Source organism: Sciurus vulgaris (assembly GCF_902686455.1).
Source record: "Sciurus vulgaris genome assembly, chromosome: 5".
NCBI lineage: Eukaryota > Metazoa > Chordata > Mammalia > Rodentia > Sciuridae > Sciurus > Sciurus vulgaris.
Genome location: NC_136465.1, coordinates 113,209,025 through 113,228,931, shown reverse-complemented (window position 1 = coordinate 113,228,931; position 19,907 = coordinate 113,209,025). Strand labels below are relative to the sequence as shown.

The 19,907-nt window shown below is 36.7% G+C and overlaps 1 protein-coding gene across 5 annotated transcripts in view; it reads right to left on the bottom strand.

Annotated features, from left to right (window-relative positions):
* DIP2B (disco interacting protein 2 homolog B) overlaps positions 1–19,907 on the bottom strand; it is a 257,892-nt gene that overhangs the window by 48,778 nt on the left and 189,207 nt on the right. For 2 of the 5 annotated variants that reach the window (XM_079139772.1, XM_079139775.1), the window contains 11 exons: positions 18,481–18,636; positions 17,829–17,951; positions 14,446–14,643; positions 12,333–12,424; positions 11,291–11,401; positions 9,384–9,507; positions 8,740–8,849; positions 4,838–4,940; positions 3,587–3,651; positions 1,301–1,394; positions 683–802 (listed from right to left, as the gene is read on the bottom strand). In XM_079139772.1, coding sequence (XP_078995898.1) covers positions 683–802; positions 1,301–1,394; positions 3,587–3,651; positions 4,838–4,940; positions 8,740–8,849; positions 9,384–9,507; positions 11,291–11,401; positions 12,333–12,424; positions 14,446–14,643; positions 17,829–17,951; positions 18,481–18,636 — 1,296 coding nt within the window. Of the gene's footprint in view, positions 1–682; positions 803–1,300; positions 1,395–3,586; positions 3,652–4,837; positions 4,941–8,739; positions 8,850–9,383; positions 9,508–11,290; positions 11,402–12,332; positions 12,425–14,445; positions 14,644–17,828; positions 18,048–18,111; positions 18,424–18,480; positions 18,637–19,907 lie in introns of those variants that run through there. The other 3 variants (XM_079139774.1, XM_079139773.1, XM_079139776.1) reach the window with 3 other exon arrangements.

Here is a 19,907-nt window from a genome sequence, read left to right as displayed (position 1 = left end):
ATTTATATGAAGTTCACATACTTGGTTATAACAAATTTGGCAAACCTTTATCTAAGGAATACCCACAGTCATATGATAGGAAGAGGATACAAATGAGCAAGGAATAGTTTGAAAGGTTTATAGATCGATCCATTGCTGGCAGTGGTAGCACATGTGTGTAATCCCAGCAATTTGGGATGCTGAGGCTGGAGGTTTGTTAAGTTCGAGACCAGTCCTGGCAACTTAGTGAGGCCCTAAGCAACTCAGTGAGACCTTGTCTCAAAAAATAAAAAAAGGAGCCAGGCATGGTGGCTCACACCTGTAATCCCAGCAACTCGGGAGGCTGAGGCAGGAAGATCGCAAGTTTGAGGCTAGCCTCAGCAACCTAGTGAGGCTCTAAATTTAGTGAGACCCTTTCTCAAAATAAAAAATAAAAAAGGGCTGGAGATGTGCCTCAATGGTTAAGTGCCCCGGGATTCAATCACTGGTACCAAAAAGTTTTAAATGTAGGTCACGGCGATGGTTGTATAACTCCGTGAAGGTAAGAAAAACACTATATTGTATACTTGGAGTAAGTTTTATGGTATGTGACTTATATTCCAATACAGATGTTGAAAAAAAAAAAAACTCATAGAAAAGAAACAAAAAACCTAACCCACCAAAGGAAAGGATATTCTGATGCTCACACACCAGAAATACTCACAAGGATTAGCTCCATCAGTTACAATTAACATTCGGAGAGAACTCAGGCTCACATCCCTTTGGTCCCGATGTGCCATCATAGCCCAGTGCAAATCTCGACATTTTACTAAAGCTACTTTGGCTATAAATTCAAAGGGTTTAAACAAAGTTAGCATATACATTTACTAAATTTGGTATATGTTTAATATACTATAATATAAACACTTTAATGTATTTTGGGGATCGAAATTCTTACTTGAAGAAAATTATAAAGGTTTCAAAGAGACTGTGCCAACTACTCAGAAGAGGAAAGCACCACATTTAGACAAATGACTGGATATATAATTATTTGCTCACTGTGACCTCTAAACAGGTCACAGTATCACAGCCAAGAAAATTCTGGACACCACAGCACACAATATATCTAATTCTTGACTCAAATTTGTGCAAATACATCTAAATTCTTAAGAAAGAATATCACTGAAAGAGACAACATATGTAATTCTACAATAACTGAGCTTTAACATTTGTTCAGTCATCAAAATGTGTCTCTACAGGGGCAATGCAAAAACTCTCGATAGTCCAGAAATTTTAATTCAACCAGTCACATAATTAAAGCTTAGATGTTGTGTGTGTCTACCTTTGTGGGCATGGACTCTTTGGACCCAAGACAGAGGACAGGTCTTCATAACAGAGTAGGGTACACTAATTGTATGCATCTTATTCATTACATTCTGAAAAGCAAAGAAAGATGAAAGGCAATCAATACCAAATACATCAATTCAGTTAACAATTTTAATTACAGAAGTATTACTCAAACACAAGCTCTTTGAAATACAATCTTTGAGATATTCTGGTTAGGGTTGAATTTCCTTTGATATCTATCTTTAACCTGCTTCTCACCTCTCTTCCCCAAAGATGATCACAATTATGAATTTGGTAAATATGTATCCTTCCAGTCCTTTTTCAACGCATTTATATACATGTATACACATATATAAATTTGTTCCCAAAGAAATATCTATCAAGTATTTTAAATAACAGGCATCTCAGAGTACCTCTACTTGTAACTTGCTTTCTTTCTCATTTCAGAGATAAATATACACAAATCAGTGCAACAGTGTTACACAATTCTTTGTTAACTGCTGTGTAGTACTCCATTGTATGGTTATATTGCAATCTAGGCATTTCCCTATTAAGAATACATTTTTGCTATTAGAAACAATGTTTCAAGGAAATATCTGTAATCACTTCCCTGGTCTCAAGTACAAGTATTTCTCTAGGGTAGAAGATAGAAAAGTAGCACTGCTGGCTGGATAAGAGAGTAGTTGTTTTCTTTTGTTTTGATCCTACTGGGGATTGAACACAGGGGTGCTTAACCACTGAACCACATCCCCAGCCCTTTTTCCTTTTTATTTTAAGACAGGGTCTCGCTAAGTTGCTTAGGGCTTTGCTAAGTTGCTACGGCTGGCTTCAAACTTGTGATCCTCCTGCCTCAGTCTCCCGAGTTGCTGGGATTACAGGCATGCACCACTATTCTTTCTAGTCATGGCAGATGTTTCTTAAATATTAGAGATACAGCCAAGGTTCCCCCCAACCCACCAAGTGATTTTGCCATGTTCATACTTGTCACATTCCCCAAAGAGGTGGGTATTACAAAGCAAAAAAAAAATAATTTTCCGTTTCCCACAGGTGCCTGTTCAGTGTCTGGTTAGATAAAGCTAAGGAAGTTGACTGTCATGCAGTTCAGTGTCTCTCCTGCCACTCAAACCAAACATATCCAGGATCCCCTGTGCCCAGAGACCCAGCTGGACAGAGTAAGCAAGTTTTGGTATTTAGACTGGCCACTAAGCTCACCATCCAGGTGGCCCAAAGAAACCAAGACAGCATTGTAAGATACCATTTGCTTCCTTCCTTCCTCAAGTTTCTAGCTCAGGTGACAAAATCTGGTTTTAGAAAAAAGTACGTTTATAACTAATTCTTCACATTATGAACCTATTTGCATTTGTATCCCAGGGAGGTAATTCCCCTCAACTTCTTGCAAGTTTTTTTTTTTTTTTTAACTTCTGATAAAAAAAGGAAAAGGGAGCCAGGCATGGTGGCGCTCGCCTGTAATCACAGTGGCTCAGAAGGCTGAGACAGGAAGATTGTGAGTTCAAAACCAGCCTCAGCAACTTAGTGAGGCCCTAAGAAACTCAGCAAGATCCTGTTTCTAAATAAAAATGCAAAACGGGGCTGGGGGTGTGGCTCAGTGGTCAAGTGCCCCTGAGTTTAATACCAGGTACCAAAAAAAAAAAAAAAAAAGGAAATGAGAAAGTAAAAGAATGAGGCAATAGGAATACTTAAGGAATAAAGTTTTTCCTAATTTAGGAGGTACTGGATGACCTCTTCCTCAGGCTTAATTTTTGACTCTCTGACTTTTGCAGTGTCTAAGGAAGTTGGACAATGCTCCCTGAGTTCCTTTTCAACTCTAGGATCCCATATGTTTTCTCTCTCCTACATGTCATGTTATATAATGTAGCTTTCCCACATGAAATATCACCTCTCTCTACCTCAAGACCCCTATATGTCTACTTGGGTGACATTTACCTATCTTTCAAAATCCAACTTAGCTGCTATTTCTTCCATAACAACTGCCTCAATGCCCAGGGTCAGAAGGAAGTCCTCTTTTTCTAACACAGCACGTCACCTGTTCCTCTATTGTAGAAAGTATCCCCATCTACCTTATAACTCTCTTCTTTAGGTGGAGCATGTAGCTTATGCATAGCAATCATTCAATACATTTCATCTAATGGAAAGGTTAGATGTGCTCTAGAATATATTATTGATCTTTTGGGGGCTTAAAAACCAAAGAAACACAGAGATGATCTATGGCTTTAATATTAAGTATAACTTACACTAAAGGCCTTAATTCTAAGTAGCTTACCGCAAACATGCCATGCCACAGCCCAGCATCCTTCTTAAAGTCTAAAACATTTACTACTGTTTCTCCTAAAACAGAAGAAAATTAAAAATAAAAAAGGAAAGAACACAAAGAAACAACCTTTAATGTTAAGCAGCAAAATCACATCACTTGCCTCTACTAAACAACTGATTTGGTGCTTTTAGAAAAGTGATTAAGAACTCTCAGGGTCTTTTGACTGCTTAAGGTCCCCATAAACTGGCTGGAGGACTGATAATAGGGTGATGTTATAGGGTCACAGCAGACACTAGAAACTCTGAATCACTTAGGTACTTCTTCCAGAATATTTTTTTCCTAATTGCATAAAGAACATACACTTAATTTTGGGAAATTTGGAATTTCCACAAACATATGTAAAAAATTATGCTCTCAAGAGAAATAAAAAATGAGCGTGTGTGTGTGTGCATATGCACACACTCTATGTCCATATACATATATGTAAACTTGTAGATAGATTTACATATACGTATCCAACATAACCAAATCAGTGTCCATAGCTCTCTATTCTCTACCTTTTTTTTTTTTTTGCACTTAAAGACATACTGAAACAATTTTTCCATAGCTTTAATATTTAGGAACATAAGTTTTACTTCCTTGGGGTATAATCCATTATATGAATGCATTATATATAATTTTATCAATTCCTATTTTGGGGCACTTTGATTACTCAAATTACATATATTTTTTAATCAGATAAGAACACTGCTCTAAAATGAACATATATTAATTTGCTGCATTTTTCAAAAGGAAAATAAAGCAAGAAAATTAATATTATAAAGAACATTTTAAAGCAAACTGTTATTATACAATATGTATCAACATATTGAGTTTGACACTACAGAAGCTTACTTGTATTTTAATCTGTACTGCTTAGTTAGCCAAATTTGACTCAGAATATACAGGGTTCTCTATACTCAGGAAAATGGAGAATACAGAGACCCCCACAGCTAATAAACAGTTGGTTTTAATTAGGGTTTTCTATTTCTGTACTCTAGAAATCATGGTTTGCCTGGAATTTTAGTTCCCTTAAGTTACAGCATATTTGCAAGTAATTTTTGCAAGTGTTTTGAAGAAAACAAAAGCAAACCAAGAATGTGTCTTAGAACATTTCCCTTAGAATTTGGTCATTAAAAGGAATCCAATCACTGAGCATTCGGCTCACAGTCACATGTATCTGAGGCTAACAATGAGGACAGTCATAGGACGAGGTCTGACCTTCAGAATAATTGCAGGCCTGTGACAGAGCTTGGCAGTGAGACAACATTGCAAGCCGGGACATTGTAACTCCCATTACACTCCCTTCTTTGCTTGTTTTATACTAGAAAAATGAAACAAAAACAAAAATATAAACACAATAAAAGGGGTTATTTTAAATTACAAAAGTATATTCCAAAACCCAAACCCAACTAAACCATCACAGTGGGCTCAATTAAACTTTCTGAATATAAATAATTAAGGCTAAGTGCTTGGATCCCAAACTCTAATCATATAGAGATAGGATTGGGGGATAACAAAGCTCAACAAATGTATGCATGAAAAAGACTTAAAAGTTTAATTAGTCATTAGTGTGAAGTGGCTGCTAAAAAAGTCAAAAGAATTAAATTGAGCTGAAGCACAATACCAAATACAGTTGTCCTTCGGTATCCATGTGGGATTAGTTCTAAGACTCCACTCACATACCAGAAACTGAAGATACAGTTTCTTACATATAAAATGATAAAGTATTTGCACATAACCTGGCTCTTCTACTGTAGACTTTATATCATCTCTAGATTACTTATATCTAATACAAGCTAACTGGTAAACAGTTGTTATACTGTATTAAGTAAGGAAGAATAATAAGAAAAAAGTTTGAGTCAGGGGAATCCCAAGTTTGAGGCCAGCCTCAACAACTTAGTGATACTCTGTCTCGAGATAAAAAAATAAAAAGAGCTGGGTATGTAATTTAATGATAGTATATCCCTGGGTTAAATTCTCACCACTAAAAATAAACAAATGAACATATAAAAGTCTATACATATACATGTTCAGATATGATCTTTTCCTGAATAATTTCAACCATGGTAGGTTGAATCCTCAAGCAGAACTCACCAATGTGGAGTACCAACTATACATGTCAAGCACAACACTGCAGAGTTAAAGGTGTGTGGTTTCTATCCACTGGAAGCACCCAGTTTTGTATGGGAACATCTAGAAATGAATGGTCTATTCATTCCTACAAATCATTTCATTGTAATTTGCTTTTATTCTTAATGCTCCCTTCAAGTCACTTTTTTTCCAAGTTCATCAGTTTTTATTTTTCTTTAGGTACCAGGGACTGAACACAGGGGCATTTAGCAGTGAGTCACATCCCCATCCCTTTTGAGTTTTTATTTTAAGACAGGGTCTCACTAATTTGCTTATGACCTTGCTAAGTTGCTCAGGCTAGCCTACTTGCAATTTTCCTGCAACAGCCTCCTGAGTCGCTGGGATTATAGGTGTGCCCCACTGTACCCAGCTATCAGCTTTATTGTTAAATTGAAAGGACATTTTGCAGTCAGGCATGGTGGCAACATGCCTGTAATCCCAGTCACTCGGGATGCAAAGGCAAGAGGATTGCAAGTTCAACAGCAACCTTGGCACTGAGTGAGATCCTGTCTGAAAAATAAGAAATAAAAAGGTCTGGGAGACTGGGGATGTAGCTCAGTGACAGAATACCTCTGGGTTTAATTCTCAGTACAGAAGGGAGGGAGGGAGAGAGGGAGAGAGGGAGGGAGAGGGAAAGAGGGAGGGAGAGGGAGAGGGAGAGGGAGAGGGAGAGGGAGAGGGAGAGGGAGAGAGGGAGGGAGAGGGAGAGGGAGAGAGAAAAAGGGGGAGGGCAAGGACTTTTGTCTTTTTTTATACTTTAACCAAAATTTCCTGTAGATTTGACTACTCTTTTTTTACAGTCTCCTTCCTTAGCTTTGGTCATCTTTCCTCTTTTCTAGTTTCCTGTTTCTTCCTCACAGACTCTGATAAGCCCTTAAATGTTGGTGCTCCCTCAGAGTCCAACTCTCCTCCTTCTTTGCACCCTATTCCATCAGGGCACTGCATTCCTGATGACTCCTCATTCTCTATCTCCACTCAAGCCTCTTTTTAGAGATCCAGACTAAGTGTCAAGCGTTCCCCTAGAGGATCTCTAGTCCTGTGAAACTCCATATACCAAATACTGCATTCATTTTTCCACTTCCATCCATGAAAACTTCTCCTAATGTATTTCCTATCTTGTGAAGGATGCCACCATCAACCCAGGTACCTAAGTCAGAAACCAGAGTCTTTCTTGCCTTATCCCTCTCCAGTATGTCTTGCCTGTTCTACTTCCTGTCTTGCAACTCCATCTACTTCCCTTTGTTTCCACTAACACAACCTTGGGCTTATCTAGATAACTGTAAAAAGCTGGTTTTTTTTTTCATAACCCAACCAATCTAGATATATCTTATAACGAACTCATTATTACTCTCCTGCTGACAACCCTTCAGTAGATCCCTTTTATCCACACTACTTTAAACTCAGTAGAGTCCTGTAGGTAATAAGAGGGTCTCAAGTAAGAATTGCAAGTTAATTCACAAGAGTGGGAGCCTAGGGCTGGGGAAATAGCTCAGTTGGTAGAGTGCTTGCCTTGCAAGCACAAGGCCCTGGGTTTGATCCCCAGCACAAAAAAAAAAAAAAAAACAAACAAACAAACAAAAAAAACCGGGAGCCTAGAAATATGGGGTATAGTAGTTCCACATGAGGTCAGAGATCTAAGTAGGGGTTTCAACTTTTTAGGAGGAACCAACGAAGAAGATTGAAAAGGGATGGTCTGTGAGGTTGAAGAACTGAGAAGGAACAGTCCAGGAAGCCTGTGATTAGAGTTTAAAGGAGAATGGAACAATAAGCCATGTCAGCATTAGGATATGATATAGATTAAGAGTTGAACACTAAATTTGTTTTTATTTTTGGTACAGGGGATTGAAAGAAAATAATTACTGATTTGCTTATTCATTAATTTAGCAGACAGTTGGTCAGAATATGTCTCAAGCAGAATGGGATGCAGGGAAATGAAAGGTATAGCTTCAGAATTAGACCAATTTGAGTCCCAGTCTGCGATTTTTAGGTCAGATAACATTTTGTCAGCTACTCAAGATTTATAAGTCTCAGTCTCTTCATCTATAAAGCATGTTTTATAATAAAAGTTCAGACCCAACGAAATAATACATTTAAAGCATTCAGTCTGGTACCTGGTATACAGCAAGACTTGATCCCACAACTAGATCATTTTGTCATTCAATCAAGTTCCTACACTAACCTTCAATACCAAACTCTCCATCTCTCTGTTTCTTCTTGCTCTTTATTTTCCATCTGTTAAACTTGTTCTTTTCAAGCACAGACATTTTCCCTTCTCATTTCTCTTATAACCTTGTTCCTGACTCACCTGTAAGATCAGCAAATACATTCCTCGGCTAATAAATTATTTCTCAAACCTTTGTACTTCTCTCAAGTTTTTATATAACTTTCTTACATAAAGAATCAATTTCTTTGCTGTCTTTTTTTTTTTTTTTTTTTGCAGTACTGGGGATCGAACTCAGGGCCTTGTGCTTGCGAGGCAAGCACTCTACCAGCTGAGCTATCTCCCCAGCCCTGCTGTCTTTTTTTTAAATGAATATTTATGATAAAAATATTTAAGAACAGAAGATCCACTGCAAGGCATTTACAAGCCAAGAAAGAAATCTCACAAAGCAAGAGAATCTTTTTTTTTTTTTTTTTTTTTTTTTTTTTTTGGGTGCCATGGATTTAACCAAGAGACATGACTACTGAGCCCCAGTCCCAGCCCTTTGTATTTTTTTTTTTTTTTTGAGATAGGGTCTCACTAAGTTGCTTAGGGCCCTGCTAAATTGCTGAGGCTGGCTTTGAATTTCTATCCTCCTGCCTCAGCCTCCTAAGCTGCTGCAAGTGTAAGTATGCACCGCTGCCCCCATTACAGTCCCAGAAGAGGATCTTTTACAATGAAAAATGCAACTAATCACTAGCACAATAAAAAGAAAGAAACAAACAAATAAAATTCCTGCAACTCAGGCCAAAGGAAAGTTAGAGAGCATGTGTATAGTCTCAGAACTTACCTCAATGTATGCTGGTTCTGTACCAGCAGGAGAGATGTGGGGCTGCCAGTCTTTAGGTGGCTTTGAAAGGTACTTGGAGTCTGTTACAACCCACTTGAGCCGAGGCCAACCTAAATCAAACCCATAGAATAAATTAAATTGCCTAAGCCATCATGGGAGGAGATTGCACTGAATTGGTCATTTTAAATATCAAGAGACCAAATTAAGACAATTTTTATAATCAATAAAATACTTAATACAACAGTTCCATATGCTAATTCCAAGACTTGGCATTACCTCAACAATAGGGAGCTCCATTTGGCAGTGGAAGTCCACTGAGGTTAGTTGTTTATCGTCTGTCTCTACATTTAGCTTTAATGTACAGAGTGGTAACTTTTTTCAACCAGAAGCATAAAGGTTAAGAGTATGGAATCAGATTAGGGTTCAAACTGCTGTTCTGTTATTTATTAGTTGTAACTTTGGATACATTACTTAATCTGTTTCTCAGTTTCTTTACCTGAAAATGGGGATAATAATGGTACCTACTTAATAAGATTGTGAGAATTAAGAAAATATATGTAAAGTACTTAGCTGTTACTAAGTTAAAACATTAATTAAAGCATTCAGTTTTAACTTTCAACTAATCATCTGGGTGTATTACTCGCCTTTAAACTGCACAATTTCTCCATTCTGTGTTTTTGGCAGGCCCTTTAGACAAACTTCACTGGTTAGAGCTAAGGCAATACCACAGCTTCCTAGCAAGAAGCCAATCTGCTGACCTCCGGCATCCTGTGGAGGAAAGATAATGAGCACAGTAGGGGAGTGAATGTGAGCACACCCATGCCCCAAATCTAGCACTTCATAATGCTCTGGCACTTGTATGATAGCATGGAAGCCCCACAGGTATCTGGCAAATGTTAAAATCCACTGACAATATGTTCTTCCAAATAATTTCTACAGCAGTACAAACGAAATATTTTATTAACGTGACATTGCTAATAATGAATTCCACAAGCTAAATGTGACCATTCTATTCAAGGGTCATCAATGATATTATTTTAGGCAAATGAAATAAATGCTAACACAGTTGTCATCCCCTAGCCTACTCCACATTTAAGAGCAAGGCAATTCATGTCAGAAAAAAAAAAATGTAAATATATACCAGTGGTCAAGGTGAAATTATACCAAATCTATATATTCCTTTTATTATTCTTGTTTAAAGGAGGCAGGCATAAGCTTTATGACAACAGTAGCAAAACAACAAAAAATAGCAGAATATAGTTTAAAGAATTGTCATTAACATGTCATCTGAAGAGTATCATTATGAAACCACATAAATATTGCCAACTTAATAACTGAAGAACCCTATAATTTTCTGACCAATGGAAGGATACTACATATCATCAAGTAGAACTTCATGAATGTTTACCAATTCTTTTTTATTTCTTTCAAAGAATAATTTTTCTTATAAATCCACATTATCCACTATTTTCATCTCTGACAACTCTCAGTAATAAATTGCAAGAAAAAATCAGGGAACACAGTTTATGTAGAAATCATTTAGTAAAACAGGGAAACTTGTCAGGTAGTCTTCCATTTAACAGGACTGATGTACTACTGTCAAAGTAAAATGCTATAATCCAGAGTAAGACCATGCCACCACTGCATCACCCTCCCTTTTGGCACACACTTGTAATCCCAGTAACTTGAGAGGCTGAGGTAGGAGGACCACAAGTTCAAGGTCAGTCTCAGCAATTTAGCGAGGCCCTAACCAACTCAGTGAGACCCTGACTCAAAATAAAAAAGAAAAAGGGCTGGAGATGTGGCTCAGTGGTTGAGTGCCCCTGGGTTCAATCCCTGGTACAAAATAAAAAACAAACAAACCAAAAAAAACTAGTCTCCCTGATTTTTTATTTTTTTATTTTTTTATTTTTTTGGTACCAGGGAGTGAGCCAAGGGGCAATCAACCACTGAACTACATCTCCAGCCCTTTAAAAAAAAAAAAAAAAATATATATATATATATATATATATCTTTATATTATTTATGTATGTGATGCTGAGGATCGAACCCAGTGCTTCATAAGTGCTATCAAGCACTCTACTACTGAGCCACAACTGCATCCCCTGTCTCCCTGATTTTTTAAATGATATACAATTACTATAACAATTCTATCTTAGCTGGGCATAGTACTGCATACCTGTAATTCTAACTACTTGAAAGGCCAAGGCAGTAGGACTACAAGTTTGAGGTCGGTCTGGTCAACTTAGCAAGATTGTCTCAAAATAAAAATGAAAAAGTACTGGGGGTGTAGCTCAGTAGTAGAACGCTCCTGGGTTAAATCTCTAGTACCATCAAAAGGGGGGGAAAAACTATCTTAGTTCTTCTTTGTAGGACACTTGAAAATATTACATAAATTTTCTACAACTTTCATGTTTTCAGAAAGAGAAGCTAAGTATTTCAGAAAATAGTCAGTTGCTTTCAATAATGTGACTGTGTCAACTGATGCAAGAAGAATCCAATGCCTGTCATGTTATACTGGGCTACATTTCTCTTAATTTAGCAATGTTACCTTTCTGGTAAGAGGTACCTCTATTGGAACTGGAATCACTTCTGCCAGGAGACATCCATAAAAAGCTACCATAAACATGACTGGATCATTGTTGGGGTAAACCAGGGCTACCTAAAATGCAAAAAGACATTTGATAATAGAGGAATACAAACACAGTACTTCTTTCAATATCATTCTCTAAGGCAAATAACATTTATCAACACAATAAATCAAACTATAAGGTACTGCTCTTAAGGAAACTAAAAGTTACTGAGAAAAACAAAAAAAGATCATCATCATTCCCATGATTATACTACACATTTTGGTAAATAAAAAATGTAATTCATCATCATTATCATAATTTTTCAGTTAATTTTATTGGTGATTTAGCAGTAAGCAACTTGCCTTAAATACTAATTACTTAGGTAACCCAAGGCAATTTATTTTAGTATAGGACTAAAGCAATAAAATAAATGTAGTGGATCTCTCTATATTGAAAAGTATATTAAGTCTGGTGCAGTGGCCCACACCTATCATTTGGCAACTTGGCTGAGGCAGGAGGATCACAAGTTCAAGGTCAGTAGTGTTAGCAACTTAGCAAGACCTTATCTCAAAATTAAAAAGGGGTGAGAATGTGGTTCAGTGGTAAAGTGCCCTTGAGTTCAACACCCAGTACAAAAAAAGAATGAAACAAATTATTATTTCCAGAAAAACTTAGGTTTCATCTTTACTGACATGTCAAAGGTTTATAAACAGCAGCCTCAGAAAGGGACATGTGAACTGTACTCAATTTCTGAATGCAAGAACCACTACCTGGCATTGGGCTAACTTGGGTTAGAACTAAATAATTTTTGTTTTCTAAGAATAAGAGTTACATAAATTTTCCTCTTGTACATTAAAACTCCAGAAGGTACAGGCTGGAGGTGTAACTGAGTGGCTGAGCATGTTCAAGGTCCTGGGTTCAACCCCAGTATCACAAAAAACAAATAAAACCAAAAGTCCCCAGAAAGGGCATATTAGAAAACAATAAACACAACTTTTCTAAAACCAAAAAATCAATTACCCTGTCTCCAGGTTTTAACACAGGTTCATTTTTGGTACCCAGTTTATTAAGCAGTGTGTAGGCCAACTTCAAACTTCTGCTCCACAACTTTCCTGGAAAAAGAAGAGTCACATAGAAAAAAACACAAGCCTATCTCAGCAAGAGAGCATTCAGTTAACCAAGGTGACTAAGACAATGGCTACTTCCAATTGATGAATTCTGAAAGTATCACCCCTCACTCAAAACAAAATAAGTACCCCCAAAGCTTTATATTTGTTCTAGTTTATAAGAACTATTCCTGTCTTGAAATAAAAATAATGTCACCTTAATTTTTAGGAGGTAGGAGGCCTTACAACAACAGTAGCAAAACTAACAACAAAAAACAGCAGAAGACAGTTTAAAGTATTTTCATTAACATGTAATCTTAAAAGTATCGTTATGAAACCACATGAATATTCCTATTACTTCTTTTCTGAAGTAATATGAGTATCTTTAGGAATAATTTGATGTGAGATGATCACATTTTCAGGGAGGGAAACAATTTTTTGCTTTGCAGAACTGAAAAACATACCAGTTCTGTCCTAAGCTTCTGAAGAATCACTCATACAGGTGCTATCAGATAAATGAGGTAACAGGAAAGCAAAGGTAAGACTCAGCCAGGTGCAGTGGTGCACACCTGTAATCCCAGTGGCATGGGAGACTGAGGCAGGGGATCACAAATTCAAAGTCAGCGTTAGCAACTTACTGAGGCCCTAAGCAACTTAGTGAGACCTGTCTCAAAATACAGAAATGGCTGGGGATGTGACTCAGTGGTTAATTGTCCCTGGGTTCAATCCCTGGTGCCAAAAAAAAAAAAAAAAAAGGAGATAAAGACTCCTATGATTCAACATTTCATGCTACTGTAACTCAGTACAAACACAAAATAAAATGGAAATTGATTATGTGAAATGTGGATATATTCATGGATGTTAAATAAAAAGGTAAGGATCTGGCAAGCTAAATGATTTTTTTTTTTTTTAGCATTGCATGAATGAAATTAGTATATGACTTCTGAGGTGAATGTTAAAACTATTTTGGCAAAATAAAGAAAAAAATTCCTTTCTTTCCAATTTCCTACATTCCCTCCCCTCAAACCAGCCTTAGAAATTCTTTCTTTAAATCATGAGAAACATGAAAAAGAAATGATGTCATTTTAAATAGATGTTATTTTTATATCCAACTTTTTCAGAGAGGCATCCATAGTTTAAACTAGTTGAACCTGAAAATTCTTTAAGAAACACTTATTTTTCCTCAAAAACTATTTTCAGTCCAGGTCTATGGCAATGCGTGTGGAAAGGGGAAAAGGAATCTGTTTGAATAAACTAGTATAAAATCACACAACCCAGGACTGCCTCCATTTTTCTTGAAGTTATTTCAAAAAGAGAAAAAGAAGAAAAAAAACTTTACAGGTTGGGGATATATATCAGTGGCAGGGCACTTGCCCAGCAAGCCTGAAACCCTGAATATAACACCCAGCACTATAAAAAGTAAACAAACCGGGTGGAGGTTGTAGCTCAGTGGTAGAAGGTTTGCCTAGCACATATGAGGCACTGGGTTCAATCTTCAGCACCACACTAAAAAATAAAGTTATGTCCATCTACAACTAAAAATATATGCATATATATATTTTTAAAAAGTAAACAAAAACTTTACATGGAATTCAAAATTAAATTTAGAAGTACTGATTTTTTTGTTCGTTATAGAATTTTGTGCCTATTATAAGCAAAATGAAGGATAAAGTAAAGATCTAAAACAAGTAGTAAGTTTTAGTCTTTAGAAAAAACTACCTGGTTTTCTCCATATATTATGAATACTGACCATTTTTCTAATATCCCTTTTAATTTTAAAATATCAGAATACCTATAATCTCTCTTATTTTTTTGTTGTCTTCAAACATTAGCTGGCTTGCAAATGTCACTTCAGCAAATGAAAATATTTCAAAATAGCTTACTTAGAACTTAGGATCCTATTAAATAATTGACAAGATCCTTTAAAACATAATGACCAGCAGTCACTAAACATCAAGATAAAAATACTACCCATGATATTCTGAGGAACTCTTAGAAAAGAAGGATTAGCACTGTGGTAAACTCACCATAGGTAAGTGTGTAAACTGGTTTCCCTGTCACATCTAGTGCAGTCAGACAGGGACACTTGGCTTGGGTGGAGCCCCACCGCTGCAGAGCAGATTCCAGTGCGGGTGGCCAGTTACAGATGACTCCTAAGGGTTCTCCCTTCACAGGTGTCATCTGCCGCCCCTCAGGCTTGGGCTGGTTAGGGTCTGGCTGAGGTACTGTATCAAAAAGAAGTTAAGTTGAAAAAATAAATCCATGCATGAGCTTACACAGCTCTAATCTCAAACACATTTCCCTCTACTCCTCATAACTTTGGATTAAACTCACTTTGAGAAAAGACATGGTTAGAAATGGTATAGTCCACAAACTGGGCCTTATTTGAATTTTCCACTGAATTGTAAAATTATAGTCAACATGCTTTTAGACAAGAAATAATACCTAATCCTGAAAAAACAAATCACCACATGTATAAAAAAAGCACAACGTATAAATTTCTCTTTAGCAATTTCACTATTATTAGTAAACTTGTTTTTCATTCTTTAGTTTGTGGACAGTGTTAGAGAGGCAGGTTTTATTTCACCACGTTACACTTAATGAAAAAGCACTAAAATATAGTCAGAAAACTCACTTTTCACTAGCATGACCTTAAGCAAATTGATTTACTTGGGCCCTCCTTTCCTCATCTGCAAAATGGGAACAGTGTAACTCAAGCAGATAACGGGCATAAATCAAAACATTCCATGTTTCCATAACTCTGCATACATTTCCTTTTTAAAAAAATCCTTTCTTTAGTTGTCAATGGAACTTTATTTATTTATATGTAGTACTGAGAACTGAACCCAGTGCCTCACACAGTCTAGACAAGCACTCCACTACTGAGGTACAACCCCAACCCCAGTCTGTTGCAAAACATTTCTTTTCTTTCTCTTTCTTTTTGGTACTGAACCCAGGGTTGCTCAACCACTAAGCCATATCCCCAGTCCTTTTCATTTTTGGATACAGGGTCTCATTAAGTTGCTTAGGGCCTCATGAAATTGCTGAGGCTGGACTTGAACTTGCAATCCTCCTGCCTCAGCTTCCTCAGTCTCTGAGAGGACTACAGGTGCCATGCTCTGCCCTTTGCACACATTTTAAGCACCTACCCCTCTGCCTCCTGGAGAACTCTTACTTGTCCTCCTCAGCACTCGCTCCAACAGCACATTCTTTGGGCACCAACCCCAATCATTCCTCAAGGAGATTATTCCCACCTTACGTGGTACTCTACCCTTATTAAAACACAGAGGATCCTCAATGGCTTTCATTACTGGACATGTATCCCACAGTCCCTGCAACCTAAGACTGACAGCTTCCTAAGGCAAGGGATGGTTCTTCCCTTTTGTTGTCGTCAGTGCCTAGGAGGTTGCTTAAATATGTTAGTTGAATTGGACTGAATTTTTTTTTTTAAACTGGATTTTTAACATTGTCTTTCCAAGAACTGGAGATAAATAATGTTTATATTATTGCCATTCTTCACTAGATCTTTGGAAGTCTGAACAACAGGTTTTTTTTCTTTTCCAAAGGTAACAAGTACTCAAATAAAACAACTGTTACCTATTTTTAATCAGTAGAACACTGTTAGCTCTATTCTGCCAAAGAAAAATTGTTAAGTGTGACCTCTCTTAAACCCTGACTTTCATTTCATGCCAGTTCAATATACAATGCTACAAAGACTGGAAAGGCTTTTACTGGCCTGAGCACTTTGAATATGTCCACCAGATGTGGTTGTGCACACCTATAATCCCAGTGGCTGGGGAGGCTGAGATAGGAGGACCACAAGTTCAAGGTCAGCCTTAGCAATTTAATGAGCCCCTCAGCAACTTAGCAAGACTGCCTCAAAATAAAAATAAATAAATAAATAAAATGGGCTGTGGATGTAGCTCAGTAGTAAATTGCCCCTGGGTTAAATCCCCAATCTCCACCCCACTCCCAAAAAGACAGATGTCCCTAGTTCAATGAATTTAGTGACTCCTGAAGAAAGAATCTTAACCTCATATGTCATGTTGCTTTTTGCCTCCTGGTATGTGAACTGGGTTAAGATAGGATCTAGTCTACCAATGTGCCTAATTATATTAATAGCCTGATGTGATCAAAGCTACTATTAGTTCAGAGCATAAAAACAAACTACAAAGCCACCAAGGCTTAGTTCTCTGAACAAAAGCTTCTCACTTGCTCTCTCTTTGACAAAAGCTTTGTTAGGTAGAACTATTCATCACCCAGCTTCAATAATTATCAAATGGTCATCTCATTTTATCTGTGCACACACCCATTCTCCTCTCATCTTTCCCTATTAAGTCCTAGACATGATTTCATCCATAGATATTTAAAAATTTATTGAATGAATAAAACACAGGATTACCTCTTCCTCTGTGAAGTCTTCTCTAACCACACAGATGGAACTAATTTCTTCCCTTCTCACAATTGCACATATTCACTGATACAAACTTACTGGCTAACTAAGTTTCCACATCTATATATTTTAGCACTGATTTAAATCACACACAACACGAAGAAAGACTGCATTTTCCTAAATCTTTGAACTTTTTTCACCATCTACCGCACTATGATGCAGAAGGCAAATATATGTATCAACTGGATGATTTAATGAAAGGACTATGTTAAGCTAAAAAGAGACTGGGAACATTTTTATGGTGGTACTGCTGACTGAATCCAGGGCCTCCAGCATTCTAGACAAGTATTCTACATGAAAATACATTCCTAGGCCTTTTTATTTTGAGATAGGATCTTACTAAGTTGCCCAGACATGACCTTCTGCCTTCTGAGTAGCTGGGATTACAGGTATGTGCCATGGAGCCTGGCTAAGCCTGGGCAAACTTTTTGAGGTTGAATTTGATACCCACATCCTGACAATGTCTAATGTAACTTTTAAAATTGTATATTTGTATTTCCTACGTTCAAAGCATATATTATTAATGAAGAGTTCTCATTTGCAGGGGTGGATAGAGTATGGGGGATTTGACATTGGGGTACTTTACTACTGAGCTACATCCCCTAGCCCTTTTTATTTTGAGACAGGGTCTCACTAATTTGCTGAGGCTTATACTGAACTTCCAATTCTCCTGCCTCAGCCTCCTGAGTTGCTGGATTTATAGGCATATGCCACTGCATCTAGCTCAAAGAGTTCTATGTCCTATAGTTACTTCTTTGCCCTTCTTCCTCTTCCCTCCATTCTTACCTTTCATCTAAGAATAAAATATAAATGATCTTTAGGGGGAAAAGAGCAGAGAACTATGAACTCTTTGACTTAAGATCTATGTCTTGCTCATCCTTTAAGATTATATACCTGACATGTAGTAAATGCTTAAGAGTATTTGTTCAAGGAATCTGGTTTTGGTATTTTTACTACTACCTTCCACAATTTCTTCAGAGTCATCTACAAAAAATTCCTTTAAGGGAGGCCTTTTGGGTCGTTTCAGAGTGTTAAGAAGCTGCTGGATTTTTGTGGATACTCTGCTATTGACAGGGACACCTGGAAGGAAAAAGAGATGAGTTAAGTTAAAATTCATTGACTTGAAGGATATTTTATTTCCTCAATTTGCTCAGGAGCTTATTTTTGATGCTTGGCCTTGCCCCAGTCTCATTCTATTTCAATTGGGCTTCGCCTTGCCCCAATCTCATTCTATTTCAACTGGGCCTTGCCCCAATCTCATTCTATTTCAATTGGGCAAAACAGTACAAGTATGTACACAAGTTTTATGGCAATAAAGAGCAAATATGGTGTTACTATTAACACAGTGCTTTATGATTTCACCTAAGCTCCCTTTTCTCTTATACGATTCTTTTCTTTTTAATATTTGATTTCTGGTTTAGAGTATCTTTTGGAAGCACTAAGCGTGAACAAATATAGAAGAGGGCACTCTGATGACCTGTTGCAAGTGAGCCAAATGCAATGTAGTTTTACAGTTACTGAAACAGACTGTTAGGAGCTACTGTTTATAATTTGAATTTTTACAGTTTAATTTATACTCTCTATTTAGTTACTAAAAAGAGCTACCTACCGTCAGCTGTATCCATAAGGCTAGATCTGTTGGATCCTTTGTGCATGCCTTTTACTATCCCCGAGGGGGGCAGATCAATATTTGCTGGGCGAATTGAGGATGATGATGAGGAAGAAGAGGTAGTTGTAGTGACATCTGGGGGAGCAGAGAAATTCTCTAAGAGGGGAGAAAACAAAACTTAGAATTATATGACATTAGTAGCAAAAATAAGAACCACTAAATCTTTGTTTTTTAAATAAGAAGAAAACTATATAAATAGAGCATTAACTCTTGTAAAACAAGTTTTAAATCAAATTCTGCTAGCAAAATATAATGGAAAAATCAGAGGTTAAGTCAAGGCATACCAGCTTTTGCAAATTAATACTTTCAAGACTTAGGTAGCTTTAAGTAAGATCACATCACAGGGATAATGTCTCTCTAAAACATTATTTTCTACATAGAAAAGTTGGTAGAATCCAATGTCATAAAAATAATCATAAAAAAATAAAAGTTACAAGTGACTTCAAAATGAAAACAAATTAAGATCCTTATTAATTACTAGTATTCTAGTTTCTTGAACATTTCTTCATTTTATCTGGAATGCTTCTCCTTCCATGAAAGACCAAGTAGTGTCTTGAGACTGGGTCAGATTGCTTGCTTCCAGATGAAGGAAAACAGGTAAAGTCAACTTCTAATTTTTATAAAATAATTCATAGGCAATATGGATCTACTTGACAGACAAGGATCTTCCCTTGCTCTAAGCAAAGATTAAATAGTGTTATTATATACTACTTCATAGAGAGATTCTTAACATAGAGAAATGATATATATTCAAAGAGACCCATTCACCAGGGATATGTTACAGAAGAAAACATCTAGAAAAGTAATAATAAAATTAAAATTAGAATTAAAATATAAGATTCATAAGAATAATGAAAATCACTAAAAACTATGAAAAAAGAAAAATATAATACGAACAATTTCAAAAGTCAATTTGGGGTAAGGATTCTGTACCTAACAGGTCTCTAATTACTATTTTAACAGTTTTGAATATTTGAAATAAGCTGGACACAGTGGTGTACACCTGTAATCCCAGTTACTAGGGAGGCTGAAGCAGGAGAATCACAAGTTCAAAGTCAGCACAGTCAATTTAGTGAGAACCTGTCTCAAAATAAAATTTTAAGAAAAGGATTTGGGACATAGTTCAGTGGGAGAGCATCCTTGGGTTCAATCCCCAGTACTGAGGGACAATAAAAGTTTGAAATATACAAGCACAGGTATGTTGGATACCTGTAGGATATGTGGAAACATAGCATTAAAAATGTAATTTTTATTTGACCCAGCAATCAAACTTTTAGGAAAATATCCTAAGGAAATAAACAGACAAATGCATAAAACTATATGCTTAAGCACATTACTTTTGTCAGTCTGCAAAATGGCAAAATGAC